The 25,166-nt window shown below is 57.2% G+C and overlaps 1 protein-coding gene across 2 annotated transcripts; it reads left to right on the top strand.

The window, feature by feature from the left end:
• Positions 1-371: 371 nt before the first annotated feature.
• On the top strand, positions 372-24,776 carry RADIL (Rap associating with DIL domain). Of its 2 annotated transcripts, none has more exons than XM_032704221.1 (16): positions 372-455; positions 4,398-4,502; positions 7,632-8,190; positions 13,962-14,263; positions 15,324-15,989; positions 16,158-16,195; positions 17,230-17,390; positions 18,074-18,186; positions 19,122-19,359; positions 19,826-19,998; positions 20,266-20,416; positions 20,777-20,967; positions 21,811-22,207; positions 22,291-22,430; positions 23,224-23,363; positions 23,947-24,776. In XM_032704221.1, exons 2-16 carry the CDS (start codon positions 4,467-4,469, stop codon positions 24,050-24,052), a joined length of 3,411 nt encoding a protein of 1,136 aa, XP_032560112.1. In that variant the 5' UTR covers positions 372-455; positions 4,398-4,466; the 3' UTR covers positions 24,053-24,776. The 2 variants fall into 2 exon arrangements, with proteins under 2 accessions (XP_032560112.1, XP_032560113.1); XM_032704222.1 differs by lacking the exon at positions 372-455 and adding an exon at positions 1,654-1,745.
• The last annotated feature ends 390 nt before the right edge of the window (positions 24,777-25,166 follow it).

The raw sequence follows: 25,166 nt of genomic DNA, 5'->3' as shown, positions 1-25,166 counted from the left end.
GTGTGTCTCTGTGTGTGTGTGTGTGTATGTGTATCTGTGTGTGTCTGTGTGCGTCTGTGTGTGTCTGTGTGTCTCTGTGTGTATGTGTGTGTGCGTGTATGTGTATCTGTGTGTGTGTGTGTCTGTGTGCGTCTGTGTGTGTCTGTGTGCGTCTGTGTGTGTCTGTGTGTCTCTGTGTGTATGTGTGTGTGCGTGTATGTGTATCTGTGTGTGTGTGTGTATGTATGTGTGTGTCTGTGTGTGTGTGGTGTCCCATCCCGCGGGGCAGAGGTGTCAGGACCCCCTTTCCCGTCCCGGCCGCTCGCGGTGCCGGTGCCGGTGTCGGGCGCGCGGGGGCGCGCGCGGCGCGGTCGCTCCGCCCCGGCGGGACGGGCCCGATCCGAGCGCCCCGCGCAGCCCCGGCGGCTCCGGGCGCTGCCGCCGCCGGGGTCGCGCCGAGGCTGCCCCGCTCCGCGGTGAGTACCGGGGGGTGGCAAGGGCAGACCCTGCCCAAGGGACCCCCCTTTTCTTTTAACACCCCCCTCCCCCCCCCCAGCATCCCCCCCTGTTGCGTCCCGGGACGCCCCCGCCGGTCCGGGGAGGGAGGGTTTGTTTCTCGTCCCCGCTGGCAGCGGCGGTCGGGAGGAGCGCGGCGGTTGCGGCTCAGGCTTGTCCCGGTTGCCGTGGGAGACCTGCGCTTCCCCGCTGCCCGGAGAACCGCGCCGGGAGGGCTGTGCCGGGAGCCGCAGCGCCCGGGGGTCCCTGTCCCGTGGCCGGGAGCGCGGGGAGCCTTCCCCGCATTGCCTGCCCTTGGGGATCTGTGTTCCATGCACATCCCTTGGGATCCTTCTCCCCCTTGCACACCCCTTGGGGTCCTTGACCCATTCCATACTCCTTGGGTTCCTTCTCCCCATTGCAAAATCCTTGAGATCCTTCTCCCCAGTACATGCCCCTTAGGATCCTTCTCTTCCTTGCACGCCCCTTGAGATCCTCTCCCCATTCCATGCCCCATGGCATCCTTCTCCCCCTTGCACACTCCTTGGGATCTCTCTCCCCATTCCACACGCCTTTGGATCCTTCTCCCCACTGCACACCCCTTGGGATCCCACTGCTACTCCACACCCACCATTTCACCTGTATTTGGCTGCCTGTGACTGTCGTGGTGTCCCAGACCGTGGCAGGGAGGTGCTGGCATGGTCTGTGTTCCCGGGAGGCTGGAGCAGTTTCATGCTGAGTTGTAACTTTAGCAGAGAAAACTCAGGGGAGTTTGCTGCTTGCTGGGGAAGTGCTTATTTTCAGCTCTCTCCAGGACCAGTTAATTATCGCTGGAAAAAAAATTATTGCTAAGATCTTATAATTAGGCAGCCTACGGAGACTCTGCAGCTCGGGAGGCAGCAGAAAGCAAATGCTCTTTGTGCAATGATTCTTGTGTATGTATATGTGTGAATAGAGCTGCCTGGGCAGAGGGCTGGCATCTGTGCTGGCACATTGCTGGAGAGCTGGTGCACGTTGGTGGCTCAAAAGACCTTGGAAAATAATTATAGGGGGAAAAAAAATGCAAGAAAAGAAAATCTGCTGAAAGGTCTCCTGTTGTCCTTGTAGAATCAGGTCCCCAATTGTTATAATGTTTGTAGAGCAATAGCTGCCTTTGGGACAAAATGTTCATGTTTGCAGGACCAGGACTGCCTTTGTATCCTGTTTGAGCAGTCCTGGGGCCGTGGGGTCCACAGTGCTACCACAGGGTGCCTGCTGCTAATAATAACATGGTAAGGAGTTTACCCACCCTGATCCGGCTAAAGACGGCACCGGGGCTGGCATGGACATCATCGGCCTCCGATCTGTCCCTAGATTAGGTGGATGAAGCTCCCACAAGGAAAGGCCGGGCTCTGAAGGGGAGACTTGATCCCAAATGGAAGGGAGCGGGAGCTCCGGTTCAGAGCAGAGGGGTTTGGGCTCTGCCCTGGGGATGGGATCTGCAGAAGGGCAGGATTTGGAGCCGAGGAGTGCACGTCAAAGCCGCCGCATCCAGGGTGTTCTCATTTCCTTTGCTCTCCGAGGTCTAATTTGTTCCACATTGCAGTGCTGGGGCGGCCTCTCCCTCCGCTCGCAGCATCCAGGCTGTGGTCGTTGCCACTAGACCAAGGCTGCAACTCCAGTGGTTTCCATCCAAAAAAAAGAAAGGGGGGGGAAGAGAAGGGAAAATTTTCAAAGAGAGATCTGAGGAAACAGCTTTTCTGGTTGCCGTTTTGGGATGGTCGTAGCCGAAATCTTACCGCCCATCCGTGCAGAGCTGCGTCTGCTGCGCCAGGACGAGCCCCGGGGAAATTCCAGAAGATTAAAAAGTGTTTTAATAGCATTGCTGCTCTTCCCAAAAGGGAGTAAGATGACCTGGTAGCTACAGGTTGATTGGCTTGATAGCATCCCCACAGGGAGAAGAGGGAGAAACCTGGCTCGGGCTATAATTGATTAAAGACTTCAGCACCAGGAATAAATTCCTGCCATCCAGTGTGGCTGTATGGAAAATAACTCCTGGCAAGTAGAAATGATTTCAGTCTCCAATGTGAGAGGTAACTCTCTGGCTGTAACACAATTTTGTGAAGCATTTGAGTTATGGGAGGTGATATTCTTGTAAAAATCTGCACTTTCCAGCATTAAAAAAGTCAGTCCAGTCCAGTATTTAGAGCTGACATTAGACAGTGTCAAGAAAGCCGGCATTAAATAAACGTGATCCATTTCCAAGGCAGTTATCAGGGAGATTATCACTGCTGGGCACTGCTAGCTGGTAACATGCACTCAGTGTTTTTATCACTAATCTAGAATAAAGGAGATAGAAATGATTCCTGGAGAAACCTGGGGCTGACCCAGAGCAGCAGAGTGTTAGCGCTGTCTACAAATCCAGATGGTAAACTGGGTGAGCAAAAGGCATCCTGACTGGAGCAGAATGGAAAATGGAAATCTTTTTACACCCAAAGATAATAACTGGAGTTGTATGTGTTTTCCTGTCCCTAATCTGGACAATAAATTTTCGGCAGGAGCAGCTCGCAAATGCTGGGAGAGGCAGGACACGGTCTCACCAGGGAACTGCCTGGGGGCTGGCTGTGTGTCTGTCCCAGTTTCAGTGCTGGAGAACTGAAAACTTTCAGGGTAACGGGAAGTTTTGCTCTGGAAAAAAAAATAGCAGTTTGCATTTTTGGTCGGTACCAAATTTGGGCTTATGGCAGTCAAATCCACTCTCCATCTCAGCAGGGGAGACGTGGGATCCAAGGGGAAGGGACCAAGAAGCTGCAGAAAATGTATTACAGCAAGAGAGGAGGTGGCCATCCAGTTAGTCTACTCATAAATCAAATTAAATAGGAGTGAGGGGGAGCTTGACAAAAACATTTAAATATTCTCACAGAGGAGAAAATACGTGGTAACCAAAAGCTTGTTAATTGGGCAGTGAAAAGCATGGCAAGAATCAATGTCTGGCAGCTGAGGGCAGACACATTGGAAATAAGGCATAAATATTTAACGAGCAGGAGCAATTAATCATCAGAAGCAGCGTGGAACAGCAGAGGTGGGGTCAGCATCTCTTTGCCTTTCACATCACGACCCATCACCTTGCACAGAGTTACTCCCATAGCCCCAGCCCTGGGCCAGCAAGAGGAGATGCATCAAACCACGCTGAGGCCCTGATTAGGTGATTTAATTAGGTGATGCATTTATCTTTAATCGCGGTGGAGCCATGCAAGAGAGTACTTGTGCCCTGATGGCTCTTTCTGAGGAACACCCAGGAAATCATGGCAGGCACTTTGCAGGTGCTTATTTTCTCTTTCTCTCTCGGTTACCAGTGGTCTTGATCTCGCAGATCTGTGGTGGGAGGGCGAGGGGACGGTGCTTGTTGTCTTTCCTCGATGTCCAGCAACACAGAGTGAGACTCAGGAAACCAAATCTTGGTGAGCATCCCAGCGTGCTCTGGCTGCTGGGGGAAGGAGCTGGTCCAGGACTTGTTGTCCACCCAGGGGTCAGAGAGGTCACCCAGCCTGGAATCCCTGGGGACACATGTGCTTGGGAGAGAGAAATAAATGTCACGGGGCTGTTGTTGGTCCCATCTCATCCTCTTCTCCTTTGGCATAGCATTTCTTTTTGTTCAGCTGTTCTCTGCCTGGCTGTCTGCAATGGGCAAGATGCTGTTGGTAGGCATCACCATGGCTGGGTTTGCTCTGTCTCAGCTCCCAGGGCTGCTGCGTTCCTGTTGTGATGGAACCTGAGCTTGGGCCTGGGCTGGTCTTCCCCATCTCTGGGCTGTGGTGGGATGAACACATGCAAACACATTGGGAGCATACCTGCAGAACCCCTGAGCCCTGCAAACCTGCCACACTGTGAACAGCTCACGTCTGTGAGCAGCCCCAGGACCACTCCTCCTCTTCCTCTTGCAGAAACACAACGGACGCCTGCCCAGGACGATGCACAACGAGCAGGAAAAGTTGTTTTGAGAAGGAGGATGAATGGAAGGCAAAAAGGCACGTGAGAAGGATGGCAAGGTAAGGGGAGTCTTTGCCTGGGCACTGGGTGGGAGCACAGGGAAGGAGCTGCTCACCCGCTGTGGCAGCAGGAACCTCAGAGCCTGCAGGAAAGCCCCCGGCGGTTGCAGAGTCAGTTGTGGTGATGGAAGGACACGTGGTGACCATGTGAATACTGAAAGCGTTTGTCACAGCTCTGCAGAGCACGTACAGGCAGAGCTGGCTGTGGGAAATAATTGGTTTTGGTGTGGTCAGGCACGGCTGCGAAGAGGTGAAGGGTCCCTGATACAGATCCCACTGGGAGGCAGCCACAGGCTTTTGACTAATTCCTGTGTAGTCGTTAGCAGGGACAATGTCACTGAAGGCTGGAGAAAGGGGCTCTTTGAAAAGTCTGTATCATGCTCCGTGGCTGCAGGCACGTGTCCTCCAGTGACACAGCCAGGACACCGGGCTCCCTGCAGCAAGGAGGGGGCTTGTCTGGGCTGGGGATGCCCAGGAGCACATGTTCCACTGACCTGAAGGAAGGTGTGCCCAACACTTGACGCTCCTGCTGGCTTGTCCCCAAGCAGCTGGGTCCAGCTGGAGCATCCCTGCTCCCACAGCAGGACCCAGCAGGATTGCACGTACCACAGCTTCCATCCTCCTGGGAGACGCTGGTGCCCAGTGTGCCTGAGCACACGGATGTGGGAGGAGCCCATTTAATTATCGTCTTATCACGTCCATTAGAGTCCCCAGGGGGATTAAGACCGTGTGTTCTGCTGTCTTCGGGAGAAGGCTGCAATTTCTCATGTGACCAGCCTGGTGAAATCACACCAGTGTTGCTCCAGATGCTGAAAAACAGGGTAACCAGGCTAGAAACTTCACCTGATCCAGGCTGCTTATTTTTTCCCAGTGAAATGTCTTTGCCCCTGAACTCCGTAGGAGCCGTGTTTGATAGAAAGAGTAGGAAAATAGCTGAGCTATAAATAACACATTCAAAACCAGGCAGGGACCTGCAAGCAGTGAGGATGGTGTCTCTGTCTGTGATGAGAGCTTGGAGGAATGATTTTGCCACCAGCAGATATTAAAAGGTTTCCTTTTGTGCTGGAGGTATTTCAAGGTGGAGGAGATTAAATGCATGAGCTGAAACTGGTGATTTGATGACAAAGTTTTGTCTTTTGCATCCTTGATAACAAGGGACACTGGGGCACTTTTCCTTCTGGTCAATGGTAATGAGGCTGGTGTGGCTGTGCTAACAGCCTGGGGCAGCTGTTCTTGAACCTGACTGTCTGCCAGTGCCCTGACCTGCTCCCCAGGTCGGGTCCGCCCCGGCATTCCCAGGAGGTGACACACAGCAGACATCAAGGGATGTCCCCAGGGATGTCCCCAGTGGGAGCAGCACCTCTGGGCTCAGCTGGAGGAGGAGGAGCAGCCCTAATCTCATCCCTGCCTCAGTTTCCCTACTTGCAAGGTGGGAGCAGGAACAGCCTTACCTGAACACAGCGAGTTGCGGTGAAGCTCTGGAGCCAGTGCTCAGCTGGGGAGGTATAAAAACCAAGACACTAAGCCCTGCTGTCCAGGCTGATTGCTGAGCCTAATTTCGGGCAGCAGTGACATGCCAGGACTGGAGCAGCTGCCAGCTCCCCTCCCTGCCCTGCAGCACCCTGACAGTTGCTTTTGGAGCCAGCAGGTTGGGAAGAAGGACACAACCCAGCATTTTCACAGTCCTGGTGGGGCTGGGAGGGGGGAAAGGAGTGACTTGGAGTGCAGCTGTATCACAGGATCACACAGCTCCCAGGCACATCCGTAGCACTTGGTGCCTCAGTTTCCTCATATGCAGCATTCAACGGGGCCTCTGGTCCTGGGATGGGGGGGATGCACATCCTGCAGAAACCTTCCAGGCATGGCTGGGAGGTGGTTTCTGGGTTAGAAGGTGACCTCTTCCATTAGCAGCAGGGACGCTCTTTTTTCCTGAATTGGATGGTGGTTTGGAGGCTTTCCAGGGCCGACATCATTCTGCCTGATAGCGCTGAGTTTGCTCGAAGGAGAGATTGTGCCCGGGCGAGACGGGGCTGCAGCTGCGGAAAGCTGCCGGCACCCTGGGTCCTCCTGGCCATGCACAGCTGGATCCTGCCAACTACTGCATCCCAGCACTCTGATAGCTGTGGATGGGACATTTGGGGCTCCTCTGTGTATGCTCCATGTTATAAGTCTGGAGGTGAGGGAATTCCCAGTCCTTTCTGAATCAGGAATGCTCAGATTGTCTTTCCAGACCGTCCCTGTCAGCGGGTCACGGTGCAGCTGCGGGTTATCAGCTCCCTGCAAGTGCCAGGTGCTGGCGCATCCGGATAGGATTTCAAAGCCATTCCCAGATGTTGCCAGTGACACTGGGCAGGACCACTATCCACCTAAAGCCAGAAGAATATCGTGATTCGCAGTCCATTCCTGGGGGTTGAGGAGCACTGGGAGCCGTCACATGGCCTTGGCCACGACTCCTCTGGTCACTGCGTGCCCAGGGCTGCCCTGAGCAGCCCTGCCCCTCCTAATGTGGCAAGGGCAGCCTTGTCAGCAATGCACCCCGTGCTTGAACGTCCTCCACAAACCAGCAACAGCCAAGAGATTTGCCGGAGTCAGGACATTTTTAGAAAGGCTAATTAAAGCCCATTTTCACCCTGCGCCTCTCACTGAGCAAAAGCATTTAGCAGTGACCTCAGAGTGAGTGAATTTGCACTTGAGCTTTCTGTTTCACCTCTAAAAAGATGGGATTGCTCCATAAACTCGTTAGTGAAAGTAACTTCTGATGCATTGGATCTTGACCAGGATGGGCTCTGCCAAGTCCTACTGGGCTCTGCTCTCCTCCCACTGCATTTCGCCTGGGTAACAGGAACCTCTTAATACACACGGTGGAGAAATATGGGGCCACTCCAGGCTATGTTTTCAGGGACAAATCCATCCAGGGGCAACTGTGCTGGTGCCAAGGAGCCTGGCTGAGCTTTTCCACTGGTGTTTTGGGTTACACAAGGGAAATGGCCCTCCCTTGATCTGTCTCTTTCCACCTTGGAGGTGACAGTGGCTCCTCCGCGGCCGCCAGCTGGTTCCTGCTCGCTCCTCCCCGCTGCACATCTGGCCTCCAAACCACTGACCTTCCCCTTTCTGCTCTTCCCTGCCCAGCTGTGCTTCATGACAACCTCACGCACGATGTTCTATGGGCCCTCCTCCACCATGGCTCCACCGTCCAAAAACCGGCTGAAGCGCCAGAGCCGGCTCTTCTCCCAAGTCCTGTACCGGACACTGAGCTACAAGGACCGAAGCTCGGCCTCCGCCTCCCCGGCCGCCGGCGAGGATGACCCTGCCGAGCTCTCCACCCAGCTCTCAGCTCCTGGCATCCTGAAAATCTTCGGGGGCAACATCTGCGCGGGCACCAACTACAAGAGCGTGCTGGTGACGGGCAGCTCGGGCGCGCGGGAGCTGGTGAAGGAGGCCCTGGAGCGCTACGGGCTGAGCCAGCTCAGCGCCGCGCAGTACGCCCTGTGCGACGTCATCGGCAGGTTCGAGGGCCCCGAGAAGCAGTGGCAGACGGAGGGGCTGAGGGTCCTGGGGGACCACGAGAAGCCGCTGCTCATCCAGGACCTCTGGAAGCCCAGGGAGGGCTTCTCGCGGCGGCTGGAGCTGCGCAGGAGGGCGGAGGTGGAGGAGCTGGCGGCCAAGGACGTGGACACCACCACTGCAGGTCAGAGCTGGGTGTGGGGCAGGGGGAGGGAGCTGCAACCCCCCCTGAACTGCCTGTGGGAGATGCTCCCCCACATCAGCAGCTTTCACGTGTGATTTGGGTTCAAAGGGTGGAGCAAGTGGGAGAGTGGCTACATTTTACCTGCAAGGCTCCTGAGTTGATCCATAGTCAGTACTCAGTACTCCTGCATAAATTTGGTATCAAATTGATTTACCTCAAATATTTACCCCAGCCAGTCTAGGGGTTAATACCAAACTCCTGCTCATGGCTGGGGAGCAGCAGGCAAGACCATCAGTGCTTCCTGCTCTTCCTATCACTGAACCAGGACCATGGCATCCCCAGCTTCGTGCCTGGCAGAGCACTGCCCTGCTCCCCTGCACCCCCATCTCCCCGTGGGCATCCCCCAGGCCAGACACCCCAGGCAAATCTGCAGGAGCAATTAAGGAAAATGAAAAGCTAATGAAGAGAGAGCAATGTAGGGCAGGAGAGTCCCTGTGGCAGTGCCTGATGGAGCCCAGGGCTGGCAGGAGCAGATAAGTGCATCATTAGGAACCAGCAGGTTAATAAGTGACCCCAGCACAGAGTAATGAAGTTTTCCTCCTCCCACCCTAAGATAAAAGCCCCAGGAGGATGAGGGTAGAAGGGTTTAAAATCAGATTTTTACTTGCGTGATGCTCTTGCTGTGCTGGACCTGGTGGCAGAGGTGTCTGGACCAGGTCCTGGAGGTGTCAGCCAGGGGGTTTTGCTGGGATGGGCTCTGAGTGGTTCCTTACGACTGTAGGAAAGGGTTGCTACTGTCAGAAATAAACTGAGGATGGTGCAGGATTCCCCTGGGCCCTTGGCAGACAACAGCCAAGGTTCTCCTCCCAAAGCAGCAGAACAAATGGCCTGACCTGTCCCACACCAGCAGGGAGACGGCTCCTCTCCCACCCATTCTAACAAAGGCTGGAAGGAGCCCAGGCACACAGGTGAAGGAATCCAGCCATGGCCATTCTAGGGGAGAGTAGGGGCAGCTGGAGCCTCCTTAGCTGCAATTTTCAATTCTGATTTCACCTGGCATCTGATGGGGAGATGGGGCTCCCTCCAGCCTCACGTGTCCAGTTTCTGGGTCTGCTCGGGGAGGGGATGCACAGGAGTGGTCCCAGCTCATTGCGTGTGGGACACAGAGAGAAAGAGGCAGCTGCTGCTGGCACCTGGGCCAGGGAGTTGGATGCTTTGCTCTGCTCTTCAGCTTTTTCTCCAGGCAGGATCAGAGAGAAGTAAAGCACTTTTGGAAATCAGCTACTCTAAAAACAGCTTCTGTTGAATAGAGGAAAGGGCAAGAGCCAAGCACCATAGTTATAGCACACAGTTGGGAGGGCCACGTGGCAACTCCCTGCCTGAGCCCAAGGTCACATCAACTTGGCCTCAAATACTCCCCCTCGGATGCAGGAAGCAATGTTCCTGCCCGTGACCTGGATCTGGGTGGACTGGTAGCCCTGGGGAGGGTAAGGCTCCCACACAGGCGGGGGAAGCAGCAGGCTCTGGGCTGCCCAGCACAGGCAGCTTGAGCTGGCCTGGGATTGGCACCCTTCAGTGATTTCCAATGGAGGAGCAGTTCCTGATGGCATTGCGTGCTCTGGATCTGGAAATAAGCCCGTTATGCTTTCGTTATCACTTCATTTGTTTCAGCACTCCTGGGTGGGGTGGTGGAAACTCTCCATTTTTTAACCTTTGGGCATTTTCCATAACTGACCAAACTCTTCTGAGGCAGAAAACCTACACCCACGGTTGTTCAGGCTGTCTGCCCTGCAGACTACACAGCCTGCATTTGTCTTACCTGTTAAAATCTCACTCCTTCAGCCCTTCCTTCTGGGGGCAACAGGGGCTCTGTCACCAGTCTCACCCAGTTCTGGTGGCACAGCCCAAAGGGATACTGTGGGGCTGGGGCCACACTTTCCCACCCATCCACAAGCTGCCGGGGATTAGAGGGTGTGATGCAGCATGTGATCCAGCACCACAAAAAGCCTCAAAACTTCTGGTGTAATGGGGACTGACCAGGAGTGCCCTCCACCAGGGTCACCCTTCCCACCAGCCTCAAGCTGGCAGAGGTCCCCTTGCCAAGCAGCAGCTGCCCACCCAGGGTGGTGAGGCACTGGTGTGGAAAACACAACATCTGTGCAAAAACAAAGGGACTTTAGGCTTGCAGCTCCCTAGGAGAAAAGCTCAAAGTGGGATTCCCAGGGCAATACCTGCAGGCCCTTCCCCACACAGGGCATCACTGGAGCAGGGTGGCTGGGAACACTGGGGTCACACAGGTGCATTGCTGCCTGCTGAGCTGCTGGCTGGGGGAAAGGCTCCACATCCATCCGTGACCTGTTAGCAAATAGCTTAAGAGTTTTATCTGCTCAGTTACCCATTATCCTAATTAGTTTATTAGCTGCTTCCCACTGGGGAGGACGGTGCTGGCTCCTCATGCCACTAATTAGCAGCAGGTAGAGCATCTCTACAGCAAACGAGGCAGACCCCTTTCTCACTGCTGCCCCTGGTCCTACTTCTTTTGGGAGTGATGAGACAGCAGTTATGGAGAATCTGGGGAAGACACCCACAAACTGGGGCTGCTGGGAGGGAGGTACAGCACTTGGCATCTTGATGGCATCTGTCTTCTAAAACAGCCCCATTTTGCACCATGTCCTGAGTGCTGAGGCTTCCCTGAGAGGCTGGAGGCTGAACTGCACACACACTTCCAGAAACCTGGGAGTTAAGCCTATTACACTGAAAGATGCTCTGGCAAGTGCCTTTGAGGATGTGGCTTTGATATACCTTAGCAAGACTGCATCCAGGGAGGAATCCCTGCAGAGTCTGCAGAGCAATTACATTAGGAAGGACTAGCCTGGTCTTAGCCCCTCCTGGGTAAATTCAAAGCATTTTCTTCTTTCCTGGGGCCCACGGAGTTATTTGTTGATTTATTTCTCAGCCAGGAAAAGTGAACCTCTTCCCTAGGCTGAAAAAGAGGCAGATCCCAGCCAAGATCCCAGGCACCACAACCGGCAGTTTTTCCCCCGGGATGCAGGACGGGCTTAGAGGGAGCAGCTCGGTGGGATCTGGTGGATGCTGCCCCTGCCTGGGATGCCCAGCTCTCCCTAAGGGTGTGGTCCAGCGCTGTGTTATATGATCTGATTAGTGAGAGGTGCCTCTGCCAAAGTCCCTCATAGCACTGAATATGAGGTAGAGAGATAGAAAGAAACAGAAAAGAGGGGAAAGCTTTCTCTTGCTCTGAGTTGGTGGGTTTCTTGGGTTGGTGGCTGTGAGTTGATGGTCACGATCTCCCTCTGCCAGAATTACCTTTTACCCACTCGGAGCTGATTCAGCACAGTTGCTGAGTTGGTTCTATTAGTTTCTTCTTTATCTTGGGAGTTCTGCCAAATGTCCTTATGGCCTGTGAATTCTGCATTCTTTGTGCCCACTATCAGTGGTACATCCTTTTTCCCAAGCTTTGTTAACCTCCCCCTAGGTCTGAGATCATTGAAGCATGCCAAGCCCTAAACTTTAGCAAGGCCTGACACCCGGACAACAGTACCACCTTTATACAGTCCACGTTCTGGGTACCAGGGAGGTATATTCGGGGGGCTTGGGTGGGCATTGGTGGTTGTAGATGCCCCATGACTTGGGGGTGATCTTTGTTTGACCCGTGATGAGCATATGAGCACTTGCTTCTTTTCACACAGCTTGCCACAGTGAGCATTTTTGTCCAGGTGCATTACTTACGGCAAGTTCCTTCTGTGGCCTTAACAGTGTTTGAGACAGGCAACTGTGCTCTTTAACTCCTTACACCCTGTTCCCATCCAAATCTCCATGTGGATTCAGCAGCTGCTGGCTCTGCCCTGGCTGCACTGCATTGGGGATGCTCAGGCAGAGTTCTGGGCGGGACAACCTGCACATGCCTGGGAGGACAAAACAGTACCAAAGGATTAAAAAAACCTAACCCAGTTTATGGAGGGACTTTGTTATGCTCAGGAAAAGAGCTGTGTTTATCTTTCCAGCACAGCTCCGGGGTTAGCGGGAGCCTGTGACGGGGGCTCTGTCGGCAGTGAAAAAGCAGCTTTTTCCTACACAAATACAGAAGCTTCCTTTCCCCTCGATAAGGGACTGGTGATGGCATGTCTCTGCAGGCAGGGGGATCCCAGTCCTAGCAACCCCTGCTCCATCCCAATGAGCTCCAGCAATAGCTGCTCCCCAGGATCTGGCCCCACTCCTCACCGTTCCCACGGGTCTGGGATCTGCATTGCCTCAGCCATCCTTCATCCCTTTGGCCCATTTCCATCCTGTGGGTTGGGAATGGTGCTCCTGGGTGGAGCCAAGGTGTCCTGCAGACAGGTTTGGGGTGGCCTTTGGCATCCCCAGTGGTATGGCTTGGGCAGGCTTGTTGTACTCCCTGGATTTTGCATCCATGGGATGCAGGCGTCCTGTGCCGCTGGCCATGATGGGAATGGGAGCGGGGCTGATTGCCTTTTTAAGAAGGACACGGGCATGAGACTGCTTGGGGTGGCTTGACTGTGCCTTGCCCTAATCCCAAGGCATGTAAACAGCAGGGGCTATTTTCTCCCTCTCCCACCCCCCCTCCCCATCCCCAACTCTTTGATTTTCCCAGCAAAGGAGTGCTCCATTTAAAACAAACAAACAAAAAAATGTATTTCGGAACTGGCAGCCCATTCCTCACCAAATAAGGCAGATTGCATTTTTTTTTGGGTCTGAGCTTGTGAGTGTCCCTTTAAGCAGCCCTGGGCACCAGGCTCTCTGCTCTGCCGTCCCCAAATCCCGGCGGCTGTCCCCAAATCTTGCTGGCCCAAGCCTGCTCCCTGGTCGGCCGAGCCCTGAGTGGCTCTGTGCTGCACTGACACCACTGCACTGCTGCTCCTGCAAGCAAATCCTTTAGGTTTTTTTTGCCTCTCTTCGTCCTCCCCGAATGCCAGTGACCTGCTCCCAGGAGACTGCCCATCTGAGGTATGAGCATCACCCTTCGGATACAACAACTTCTTTTTTCTCCTGCAGAGCTCAAGCTATGCTTGCAGCACTGGGGGTCCCATGGGGACCCCCCCTTGGGGCTGGGGATGCCATGTGAGGGGCTGCTTTGGCAGCTTGGCCAGGCCTATTCATTCACTCCGGCTCCTGTTTGTCTTGTGGACAGCTCTGCTCAAATTGATGCTTCAGAGAAGTTAATTAGAGCTTGCTCCTGCTGCAGCCGGGCTCCACTGCAGCTCCCATGCCTGGCTGATGCTCAGAGGGATTGGGGGGGGGTCTCTGCTGCTCCTGCTTGCAGCTGGCCACTGAGTACTGACGGCCTGAAAGCAGCATCCAGGCCCTTTTTTTCTTTTTAACAAAGATAGACTGAAATGTCTTTTTAGCAGAGATTTCCTCTCCCCTCAGCCCAGCAGGGTGGTCAGAGCAGGTGGGGGATGCTATGGACTGGCTCCCCTTCTCCATCAGTGGGTTTTGGGACCAGGGAGGGCTGGGACACCCCCTTTTTGGCAGTGACATAGGGGCAACAAAACTCTCCGCGCTGGTGTCCTGGTGTCACCTTTCGGGGAGGGCAAGGGACCAGGGGACACCAGCCCGGGGTGGCTGCGTGATGCCGGGAGGGGTGGGTTCATCTGCTCCATCCCCTGTCGGAGGTGCAGCATCCCTCCAGCCGCGGGGTGCTGCGGCGGTGTGTGTGTGTCTGGGGGGGGGGGGGGGTCCTGGGGAGGCTGCGGGGGCTGAACGCCGCTCTCTCTCCCCCCCCATCCCCGCAGGCATCAACGCCCAAGCGCGGAAGCTGCAGCGGCACCGGGCGCGGGGGGCCCGGCGGGCGGTGGCGGGGGCTGAGCGGCGCGGGCCCCCCCCGGCCCTGCGGCGCAGCCTCAGCGAGACCAGCCTGGGGACCCCGGTGAGGCGGGCCGGGGCCGGGGTCGGGGCCGGGGCCGGGGCCCGGCTCCAGCGGCACTGCTCCACCCTGCCCGGCAGCCCGGCGGCGGCGCGGAGCGGCGGCAGCATGCGGTACTCCCTCTACCAGTCCCCGCACCTCCTGCTCCTGCAGGGCTACAGCCAGCAGCATGTAAGCACCGCGCCGCCTCCTGCGCACCCCCCGGCACCCCCTCCACCCTCCGCTTTTCTCTCACCCCCCCAAAGCCCCCGGGAGCGGGGCTGCTTGCATGGCCGGAGCTGCTGGGGTCGAGGGGGGGGGTGGGGGTGGCGCGGGTGAGCATCCTTTAGAAAACGGGCTTGGGACTTGCAGCCTTGTCCCCCAAGTCTGTCCTCAACCTACCTTCAAGCATAGGGGACACAGAGCCGGCCCCTGTGACCCCCAGCAATGCCCCAGGGGGATGCAGGGCAACCTCCAGAGCAGCATCCCTGCCCCGGCACAAGGGAGCGCTGGTTCTGCGAGGGATGGCTGAGCTGCCCCATCCCCTGTCCGGCTGCTTCCTTGGTGGCAAATGGAATCAGAGGCAGCAAGGAGACGGTGCGTCTGGGAGCCCCTGCTCCCCAGTGCTGGAGGCACTTGGAGAACTGGAAAGGACTGGGACTGCTCTGTAGTTAATGGCTACTTTGTGCCGTGGAGTATCCCTGTGTTCCAAGCTTTCCATCGGGGTGACAGCGGCGCTGCAGCCGTCCCGTTAGTGCAGCTGGGGCAACTGAGGCACGGGGTGGTTACTGAGCTGCCTCGGGGTGTGCGGGCAGGCTGGAGGGGCAGAAGGCAGGGCTGGGAGTGGCTGCTGTGACTGGGATCCCACCGTGTCCCCCTGGGCAGAGGGATGCAGACATTGCTGCAGTCCTGGGGGGAAAAGGTGGGAAGGAAAAGCAGCTGCAGGAAGGGGTGTGGGGGGGAGAGAGGTGGGGGGGAAGGCTTCTTCTGCCCAAAGCAGCCCCATTTACTGCATGGCCAATATCATTGTGCCCATTTGTTAGTGTGCTCAAAGCGGGGGTTGCTGCTGTCCTGCTTGGCAGCAAGAAGAATAAAGGTCTTTCTGTCATGCAAAGGTGCAGCATGCAGGGATGGCTGGGGACAGTGTGGGGACAGCCGGGGACAGCAGGAGGCTGCAGCACCCACTGCATGGCAGGGAGGAGGGTCCCTTCTCCCCTCTCCCCGGTTCATGCCGCGTCTCCCTGCTTGGCAGGACAGCCTGGTTTACCTGCTGAACCGCGAGCAGCACACGGTGGGCCAGAGGACGCAGGCGAGCAAGCCCAGCATCAGTCTGTCAGCCCCCGACATCCTGCCCCTGCACTGCACCATCAGGAAGCTCCGACCTTCCCGGAACCGCTCGGAGGAGAAGCTGGTGCTGGAGCCCATCGCTGGCGCCGGCATCTCCGTCAACTTCGCCGAGGTGGCCCGGACGGTGGTGCTGCGGCACGGGGACCTCCTGTCCCTCGGCCTCTACTACCTGCTCCTCTACAAGGACCCCATGAAGGCGCAGCCGCTGCTGGCGCAGACGCTGCTGAGGCTGCGAGCCCTGCACCCCACCGTCCCCGAGGGCCATCCCGTCTGCGGGGCGTGTGGCAGCCTGCTGAAGGAGAAGGACCCTGCCGCCAAAAAGCGGGCTCCCTCGCCTGCCGGCGGCCCCAGGACGCCCCGCAGGAAGATGCAGCTGGAGTTCGAGCCGGCGGCCGAGGACGTGCTCCTGCGGCGCATCATGACCCTGATCGAGCCCGGCGGGGACGACCACAAGCTGACACCCGCCTTCCTGCTCTGCCTCTGCATCCAGCACTCAGCCACCAACTTTGAGCCAGGAGACTTCGGGCAGCTGCTGCTCAAAGCGGCCAAAATGATCCAGAGGACGGTGTGGGTCAGTCAGTGGTGGGATGGGGTGTTGATGGGGGGGGGTGTTGCTGGACCCCCTCCCTGGGGGCTTCCCAGCCTGGTCCCTGGTGGCAGCGAGTGCTGCTGGGGGTGACGCTCGTGCCATCCCATCTCACTGGTTCTCATTTTGCTTTCCCCTTCTCTCCCTGCCCAGGAGCGGACACGGGAGCTGGCTGAAAAGCAGTCCCAGCAGTAAGTGTGACCTTCCTTGTTCCGACACAAAATGGGAAGAATTCAATCCAGTTCTGCCTCCATGAGTGAGGGGAATCCATGGCTGGAAAACCACCCTCCCAGCCTGGTGGCAGTGATGCACGATGAATTTTCCTTCTAAACCCAGTGCATTCTGCTCTCTGGCCCTTTCACCATGATGCCTGCAAGGAACGCATGGGTCTGGAAAAGCAGGCGAGCTCCAGAGGGAATAGGGCCTGCAGCAGCTCTGGGGTTTTCTCTGATCCAAGACCAGGCCAAGGCTTTGCACCTGTGGCTTCAGCATCCCTGAGGGATGTAGTAGGGATGGCCTCGATGGGGGGGCCTCACCCCCTTCATGCTGAAGACCCTTTGGTGGAGCTGGCATTGCGTTTGTGCATCCTGGGATGGTGGCACAAGGTGTCCCAGTGCTGGGAGCACCACTCTGGGGCAATCACAGTGGTGCAATGAGCTGACTTCCCAGCCATTTCCAAAATCCCAGCTCTAAACCAGCATCTGGAGAAAGTGTTGGTGCTTGCTCTGAGCTCTTCTTTAGGACAAACTCCAAGGATGCTTCTCAGGCCTTTCCTATAGCAGGAAAAAGCAGTTCAGCAATTGGGAAACTTCCCAGATGCTTTTTATTTATTTTGTTTTATTTTTGAACAGCCCAGGGCGGGTGAGCTGGGTTTAACTGTCCAGAGTTGGCAGGGGCAGCACCTACCTCTGGGGAGAGCTGCTCTTCAGCCTTGAGTATTTACTGCAGTTCAGTTGTATTATGGGGAGTCTCCCCCAAAAGTAACACCCCACAAAGGCAAGGTGGCCTTGGCTAGCCCAGTCCCTTCAGGGTCCTCTTTGCCATTCCTGAGAGCAGGAACCACCACATTTTTGCTTGTGAGGGGTCTTCCTAAGAGGAGTGCTGGACTTGGGGGTGAGGGGATGCCAGGTTCTCTGACGTTGCCCCAGGCTGGCTGTTTTCTTCCCAAAAGCCTGCGTGGGGATGCTGAGGAGCAGCAGCTCTAACACCTTCTGTGTCTCCCCAGCCAGGACCCTGCCTCCCTGTCCCGCTTCACCATCACGGACCTTCTCCCAGACCTGCAGCACATCATCTTCTGGATGGCCAACGCCATCGAGATCCTGTACTTCGTCCAGCAGAAATCACCCACCTACATCCAGAGCATGGAGGAGGAGCTGGACATCAGAGGTGAGGCTGGATGCAACACCCTGCCTGTTTTTCTGGCTGGAGAGGCTCTGTCCTGCTAATCCCCAGTCACAGGCGGCGGTCAGTGCCCCCGAGATGCTCCGTTAACCCCGTAATCCTCATCAGCAGGGACATCTCCGCGGTGTGGGCTGGGGAAATCTGTGGGAGGAGCCTGTGTGGTGCCGCGGTGCTGCCCGGCTCCAGGTTGTGTTGCGTCCACAGCCGAGCAGCCCCTTTCCACCTCAGCAGCCTGTGGTTAGTGCCTTGGTGGAGCTTTTTTTCCTCCCTGCTCCCACTGCCATGGGGGGCACCTGGATTTGCAGGCAGCCCCTGCAGAATTGCTCACTGATGAGCCTGTGTTAATGCAAGCAAAAGAAAAAAGAGGAAGAAAAACAAAGAAAAAAGTATTAAATCAGCCTCAGAGCCTTTCTGGTTGATGCAGCAAATTAAGGTGTTTGTAGGCCGGGCAGGTGCTGGAGAGACAGTGGAGCCCCGAGCTGCAGCAGTGATGGGAGCCCCAGGGGATGGCAGGGGGGTGCTCTCTGGGGCCAGAGGAGCCTCTTTGCCCCTGTCAGGTGATGCTGTGGTGGTGGTGCAAGCCTGGAAACGCTAATAATCCCCACCCTGGGAATTTGGGCACCTTGCTGCTGCAGGTTTGCTCCCCCATCCTCCTCTCTGCCCCACAGGCTCCAAGGAGTCTCTGTTCTCCTCGACCATCACAGCCAGCGAGGAGGCGATGACAGTGCTGGAGGAGGTGATCATGTACACCTTCCAGCAGTGTGTCTACTACATCTCCAAGGTACTACATGCTCCCACAGACAGCCGGCAGTGTCACACGGGGCCAGCATGAACATCCCCAGCAGCTCTTGGGATGCACAGGAGTTTTGGGGTTTTTTCAAGCTTTTACTCCTTGGCAGCTGTATCACGCTGAGATGTTTTCCTTCGGGCTGAAGTGCCCCGATTTTTGGTCGCAGCCCAGGAAAAGTATTGAATTACTGCGCCGTGTTTCCTTGCCTGCAGTGCAGCAGCTCGGGGGAGGTGTTTGGGGAGAGCTGCTTGGCTCCGGCCAGCGCGGCATAATGGTGTGATTCAGGGCGTGATGGAAAGGGGCCCCTGGACCGTCGCCGCTGGACCGCGAGAGCCGGGCGGCATCGGGAGCAGGGAACAGAGCGGGCAGTGTGAGGCAGCAGAAAGGCTGCCCTGTGCGGGACGGCTGCCTGTCCTCTGGCGTCGGCGCGAGGGGATGCAGGGACTTCTGCGGCATTCCAGAGCGACACCTTCCTCTCCTGCACCCTCCTCTTCCCTTAGCCCCGGCAGAGATGGGTGCTAGGCACTGCTCTCCCGTTTAAGCAATAGGGGAAGATCATCCCCATTGATCCTGGTTTTCCTGTCACCCTCGTGCCCGACTGATCGGCCACTGCCCTGGTTCACATCGGATTTCAGCTCCTTTCAGCTGAGCTGTCACACGCCACCACCTCCAACTGCTAAAAGCAACCAACATGTTAATTTTTATAATGTTAATTTTAACAATGTAAATTTTTATAAATTTTAAACTTCTGCACAACACAGGAGCACATGGGGGCAGGGGGTGAGCAGGAGCAGCCCCTTGTTGGGGCAGCACCAGCAGGGTTTGCTTGGCTGGCGGAGGTGAGGGGGTCAGAAACGTTTGTCTCGTGCAAAAACAGAAAAAACAAGCAAAATGAGTCTGCTGTGAACTTGCTGCTCTCCCTGCAGTGTCTGTATGTGTCACTCCCCGCTCTACTGGAGTGCAACCCCTTCCAGAGTGAGTGCCGGGAGAGCTGGAGGGCGGCCCCGCCGCTGCCCGAGGAGCTCCGCAGGGTCGTGCTCATCTACCAGGCGGTGCTGGACCTGCTCCACCAGTATGAAGTGCACCCAGAGATCACCTCCCAGATGTTTGCCTACCTCTTCTTCTTCTCCAACACCCTGCTCTTCAACCAGCTCCTGGATAAGGGTCAGTCCTCCTTGAACTGGGAAACACGTAGGAGACTGACCTTGTGGGACGCCCTCCAGTGCACCCCAGTGCCACCTCGGGGGGTACAGGAAGGAAGAGGCTGGACATGGGCAAGTCTCAGCAGTTTTGGGGAGGCCAAGCACAGACCCAGCTGCTGGCTCCAGGGTCCTCATTCCCAGAGGAGGCTGAACCCCATCCTCAGCCCTTGCCAGAGCCCTGCCCTTTTCAGCTTGAGCAGAGGAGGCTGAGGGAACTTCAGAGGGGCAGCTCATTAATAAACTGCTGCAGCCTTGAGGTGCTAATTAGCCCTCATTAACACAGCTACCCCACTGTTAGTGCCAGGTGAGGTCCAGCCACCACCAGGAATCATAGCTATGGGATGCTGGGTATGTTAACCTGGGGCAGGGGCTGGGGGGACTGAGGGGCTGTTCCCTGACATGTGCTGATGGATGCTTTGCCTCCCCAGGCTCCTCTCTTGGCTGCTTCCATTGGTCTCAGGGGGTGAAGCTGCGGGCGAGTGTGCGGCTGCTCCTGGACTGGCTGCGCGGCGCCGGCTTCGAGCAGCTCGCCCAGCAGTTCTTCGCCAAACTCGCCAGTGTGGCCAACCTGCTGGCCATGCCTGGCTCCCAGCTGCTGCAGGTGAGGGATGCCCAGCCCATGGCTCCTGGCATTGGGATAGGCTGCTTGGCATTTGGGGGCATCCCTACACTGATGTGTCCCTTTTGCAACCTGCCTCCAGCCGCCCTTTCCTGGGGTGGTGGGTCTGTGGGTGGGCACGGAGGGGATGCTCAGGCTCATTGCATATTCCCTGACCTTTCCCTCCTGTGCCCCTCATGAGTCCCTGCTCCTGGGAGGAAGCAGCTCCTCACCCCTGGCATTCCCCCCACGCTCTGTCTCCTCGCTCAGATGACCTGGCCGTCCCTGCGAGCCGAGTTCCCGGCGCTGAGCCCCGCGCAGCTCCACCGGGTGCTGAGCCAGTGCCAGGCAGTGATGGACATGGGCTGCATCGCAGCGTGGCAGCCCAGCGAGGAGGAGAGCCCAGCCACCTTCCAGCCCGGTGAGCCCCTGGCCTTGCTCTCAGTGCTGCTCTGGTCATCGTGCTCCGGTCACCCACAGGCTCCCTCCAAGGTTTTTATGTACAAACCAAACAGGCAAATCCCTTCCCCTCCCTGGGTCTCCTGTAGTAACTGCAGCAACTGGGAATAACCACAGCCCTGTGATTCAGATATTGCAGAGGATGCAAAGGGCACTCAGATGGGCATGGGGCTTTTCCTGCGGTCCTGAGTGAGGGATGCTGCTGGCTTGCAGCTCACCATGTCCCTGACCCCAGCTGGGAGACTGCACACGGCCGAGAGCTGGGAGGCAGGAGCAGAGTGCAGCCTGGGCCAGTGCTAGCCTTCCTCCCTCTGCCTTTTAGATGAGATGCTGGAGTCCTTTGACAACCACCCACCCATCATCCTGCCCAGTGGGGGCTTCAAAGTGGACCTGGAGGTGGAGACGTTGGACGACAACATCTACCGGCACCTCCTTTACATCCGCCACTTCCTCTGGAGCCTGCAGAGCAAGAGCCCCCACACCAGCGAGGGGCCGGGCTCAGCACCCCTAAAGGTAGCCTGTATCCCACAGAGGGACTGTTCCTCTCCTGGGTGGGCAGGAGGGTCTTGGATCCCTCTGGAAACCCCTCCAAGCCCAGTGCCAAGGGTTTGCTGCCCTCGCTTGCAGCCTAGAGCTGTGGCAGTGCCCTCCTGGAGAGCTGCTGGAAGGATTAGTGCTGCTAATCCCCCAGCCTGGGGGACACGGGAAGGTGAGGTGGAAGAACAGGCTCTTCCCAGCAATCCCATTAGGGGAGAGGAGGGAGGAAAGGGAGGTGTCTGCAGGCAGTGCTCCCCTTCTCCCTGTGTGTTCCCTGTCCTCTCTGTGCTGCACCCTGCCCGTCCCCAGCAGCCAGGCTTGCATAAAAGCACTAATTAGCTAATGCCTGTAAAGCACAGGGAGGGTCATACGTGCTGTGGGTGCTAAACTTAACTGCCATTTGTGTCCAGCTCCATGGGGAGGATGTTCCTTCAGCAGGTCCCCTTCTCCTCTCCCATCCTGTTGCCATCCACTGCACCACCACAGGCACCACTACCTCCTCTCCTTATCCTGGAGCCCTTGGGCCACAGGAGGATCTGTGCTCCCACCAGTGTCCCCCTCCAGTGGGATTCCCCAGCAGGGACATGACCAGGATTCCCTTCCTGGCTGCCTGTGAACATCCCCGGCACGGCCCTGGCCACACAACTGGGGAGTGGGAGCTGTGCTGGCAAGCCAGGACAAGCCCTGGCGGTGTCCAAATTGCCAAGGCTTTGGCTGTAGCTGGCAGCCATCCTGCCTGGGAAGCAACAGGGTGGTCGGGTGCAGGTAGGGAGTGAAAAGCACATTCAGGGGGTCCCACAAAGCATTTTCCTCCTTAAGAAAGAGGCATGCACGACGCCAGAGGTCCTGGAGGTGAGCGAGAGCCCGGCTGCTGCCCTGGGGAGCACCACTGCCCAGGAGGACTATTGCTCCCCGGGGTGCTGCGCTGAGCCGGAGCCGGAGGGGAACCCCCGGCCCTGCCTGGCCACCAACGGCGTCCCCTGTGAGCACCCTGGCGAGCCACAGATCCAGGAGAAGCTCAAGCAGCTGCAGCTGGGCAGAGGTCCGGCCCCCAAGGCTGGCACGGCACCCACAGACTCCTCCTGCCTGCTGACACCGCCCACCACCCCCCTGAACTTCGACTCCGGGAGCCCGGAGTCCCCACAGGGCACGGGCAAGGGGCTGCAGGACCCCCGGAGGAACGGGATGACGGGCACCAAGGGCAGCACCCCTGAAGGTACCGAACGCTGGCGCTGCCCGGGGGTGGTGAGGATGGGTGTGGGCAGTGCCAGAGCCGTAAGCCGGTCTCTCCACTGCCAGGATGTTCGCCGACCCCCTACGACTACCCCACACCGGAGTCTTCCAGCCGCAGCTCTGCCACCGACGACTTCTGCTACGTCTTCGTGGTGGAGCTGGAGAGGGGACCCAGCGGGCTGGGCATGGGGCTGATCGATGGTGTGGTGAGTCCTTGGCAAGTGCGGGACAGGGCTGATGCCCCTCACACAGCTGGAGTGGGACACGTGGGATGTGGTTTTTACTCCTAGAAAAGCCAGCAAAGAAGCTAATGGCTTCCCACGGGGGTTAGGCTGCTTCTCCTGGGGAAAATGAAGCACTGAGGGATCTCTCAGAGGATCTCTACTCCTACGTCTCTGAGCTGTGCGTGCAAAGTCCATTGCAGCTGTCCTGCAGCTGGAGAACAAACAGGCTCAGCTCTTTTGTGGAAGGAAAATGACTCAGCTGAGGTCTTTCCTCCACCCTTCAGCAGTGGCAAGGGAAGTGGAGGGAGGCTCATGGGTGCCAGAACAGCTCTGCCGTTGCATAAGGTAGCGTTGGAATCTGCCTTAGTGGGATGGGTCATCTTTCTAAATGGCCTTTCAGGGCAGTGCTGTTAGTCAGTAGGAAACAGAGCATCACCGAGCCCTGGGACAGCTGTGAGCACCGGGCTCCCGTCCCAACACGGCCACAGGTTAACGATGCTTTACTCTTAATTAAATTGAACAAGAACAGATTGCCTTCACCTCTCCTTTCTGTGTATAAATTGATATAAAACTGAAGGATTGCATTTCCTTCCTGTTAGCACCATCCCCAGCACCCACCCATCGCATTCCCAGAGTTTCCAGGGTCCCACCAGGCATCAGGCACCCACTTGGCTGTGAGCCCTGGGGGAGAGTCGCCTTGCCTGGGGAGCTCAGCCCTTTGGGACCACAAACCCTTTGTGTGCCTTTGTTGCTCACTGCCTCTCCCCGCCAACAGCACACCCCCCTGTGCTCCCCGGGGATCTACATCCGCACCCTGATCGAGGACAGCCCCGCGGCCGCCGACGGCCGCCTCTCCCTCGGGGACCGCATCCTGGCTGTCAACGGCACCAGCCTCATCGGGGCAGACTACCAGAGGTGAGTCACACCTTGCCAAAGGGGCTGGGATGGAATCAGCGCTGCTGAGGTCCAGGTTTCCAGCTGTTTTGCTCAAAGTGCCCCTGGTGCTGCGGTCCTGGCCCACAAACCAGAGGATGCTGCAGTACGAACAAGCTGCAGAGAGAGGAGTGACCTGTGCAGGACACTGGGAAGAGGGGAAGGCAGCTGTCTGGGGGGGTTTGGAAGAGGGATCATGGAGCAACAACTGGGGAGTATACTTGGGAAAAAAAGAGAGCTCCAGAGGTGGGTCTCAGCAGTGCAGAACTGCTCCAGCCCCATCCCACCCCAGGCTTCTGCTTGAAGGTGGTGGGATGGGGCAGCTCAGAGGCAGAGCCCAGGTGGCCACGGGGCAGCGCAGCTTTGGGTTTGTTTGCTGTTGTCATGGCAGCACTAACACGGAGGTCAGGCCTTCCAGAAAGCTACAGACAGAAGAGCAACAGACTGCTTGTAACCCTGAGCAGGCACAGGGCAGAGGGGGCAGGTGCTTGGTAAAGGGGGGGTGTTCTGTGAATGTCCTGGGGGGATCAGAATTCACCTCTCTCCCTGTTGCTGCTCTCTGCAGTGCTGTGGAGCTCATCCGCTCCGGAGGGAAGAAGCTGCGGTTTCTGGTTGCCAAGTCGGATATGGAAATAGCCAAAAAAATCAGTTCCAGCTCCTCTGTCTCCTAGTCCTTGTGGTATCAGGATCCTTCTGCAGCAGCCTGCGGGTGCAGCTCTGGTTAAGCCCACCCTGGGGGAGCCTGGAGTGAGGGAGAGCAAAAGGGAGGACCAGGACTCCACAACTGCCCTTGATTTGCTTTTGGACACTTTGCCCCTGCGCTGCAGCAGATGAAAGGACATGCAAGGATGGTGCACACTTCTCCCACTGCACTGGCTGGGAGCATCATTCCTGATCCATTGCCCAGCCTCACCTTATACCTGGTGTTGTCCTTCTCAGAAGCTTTCCTGGTCCTTTGTCCCCTCTGGCAGGGGGCAGGAAGAGGATGCTCCCCCCCTGGGGACTGTAGGCAGGCTCCTCTGTTCCTCTAGGCTGGAGCCCTGTGTGGTATTTCATGCTGACAGGCAGAAGACTTGAAACACCTTTGGATTTTGAATGTGTGGGGCAGGCCTGGGCTCCACTGTGGCAGTGGTCACCTGAGGTGCTGGCACATCAGGCTGGAAAAGTGTGCCTAGCTCTGGGGGTGGTGAAGGCAGCACAAGCACCCAGGAGCAGGATTCCAGGCAGGATGAATTGCCAGGAGTTAATTCCCTGGTGCCATACTCAGGTGCCTTTCTACTGCTGGGCTACCAGCCCTGCTTTGGGATGGGAAGCAGCTACAGCAAAGGGCTGATACCACCAGCAGTTCCTGTGAGTCCCAGGGAGAGCCCCCTGAAGAAAAGGACTCTCTTGCCTGCAGCAATTCTGCCACGATCCTGGCAGAAGGTCCCCAGGACTGATCCAGCAGCATGGGGCATCCACAGCAGAGTTTCTCCTCACAGAGGATTTGTGCCACCAGGAACTCGAGAGAACCTGGCGGCGCACGGGGCCAGACCCCAGGTGTGGCTGACACCAGCCCAGGCAGACAAATGACAGCTTGGCACTGTGCCTGGTCCTCTCCCTCCAGCTTTGCCAGGCCATTGCAAGGCCACCCCGTTTCCTGCCCAGCTTGAGCATCTCACCAGTGTGTGCTGCTGATGTGCCCATGGGTGAGGACGGGCAGCAGAGGCTCCCTTTGGAAGGACAGCCTCGAGTGTCCCAGGAACTGCTCTGCTACCTGCTGCCTGTCGGCAGAGCCGAGGAACC

This window comes from Chiroxiphia lanceolata, chromosome 16 (assembly GCF_009829145.1).
Source record: "Chiroxiphia lanceolata isolate bChiLan1 chromosome 16, bChiLan1.pri, whole genome shotgun sequence".
Classification (NCBI taxonomy): Eukaryota; Metazoa; Chordata; class Aves; order Passeriformes; family Pipridae; genus Chiroxiphia; species Chiroxiphia lanceolata.
The sequence above is the reverse complement of the archived record's forward strand: the minus strand, read 5'-3'. Positions and strand labels throughout refer to the sequence as shown.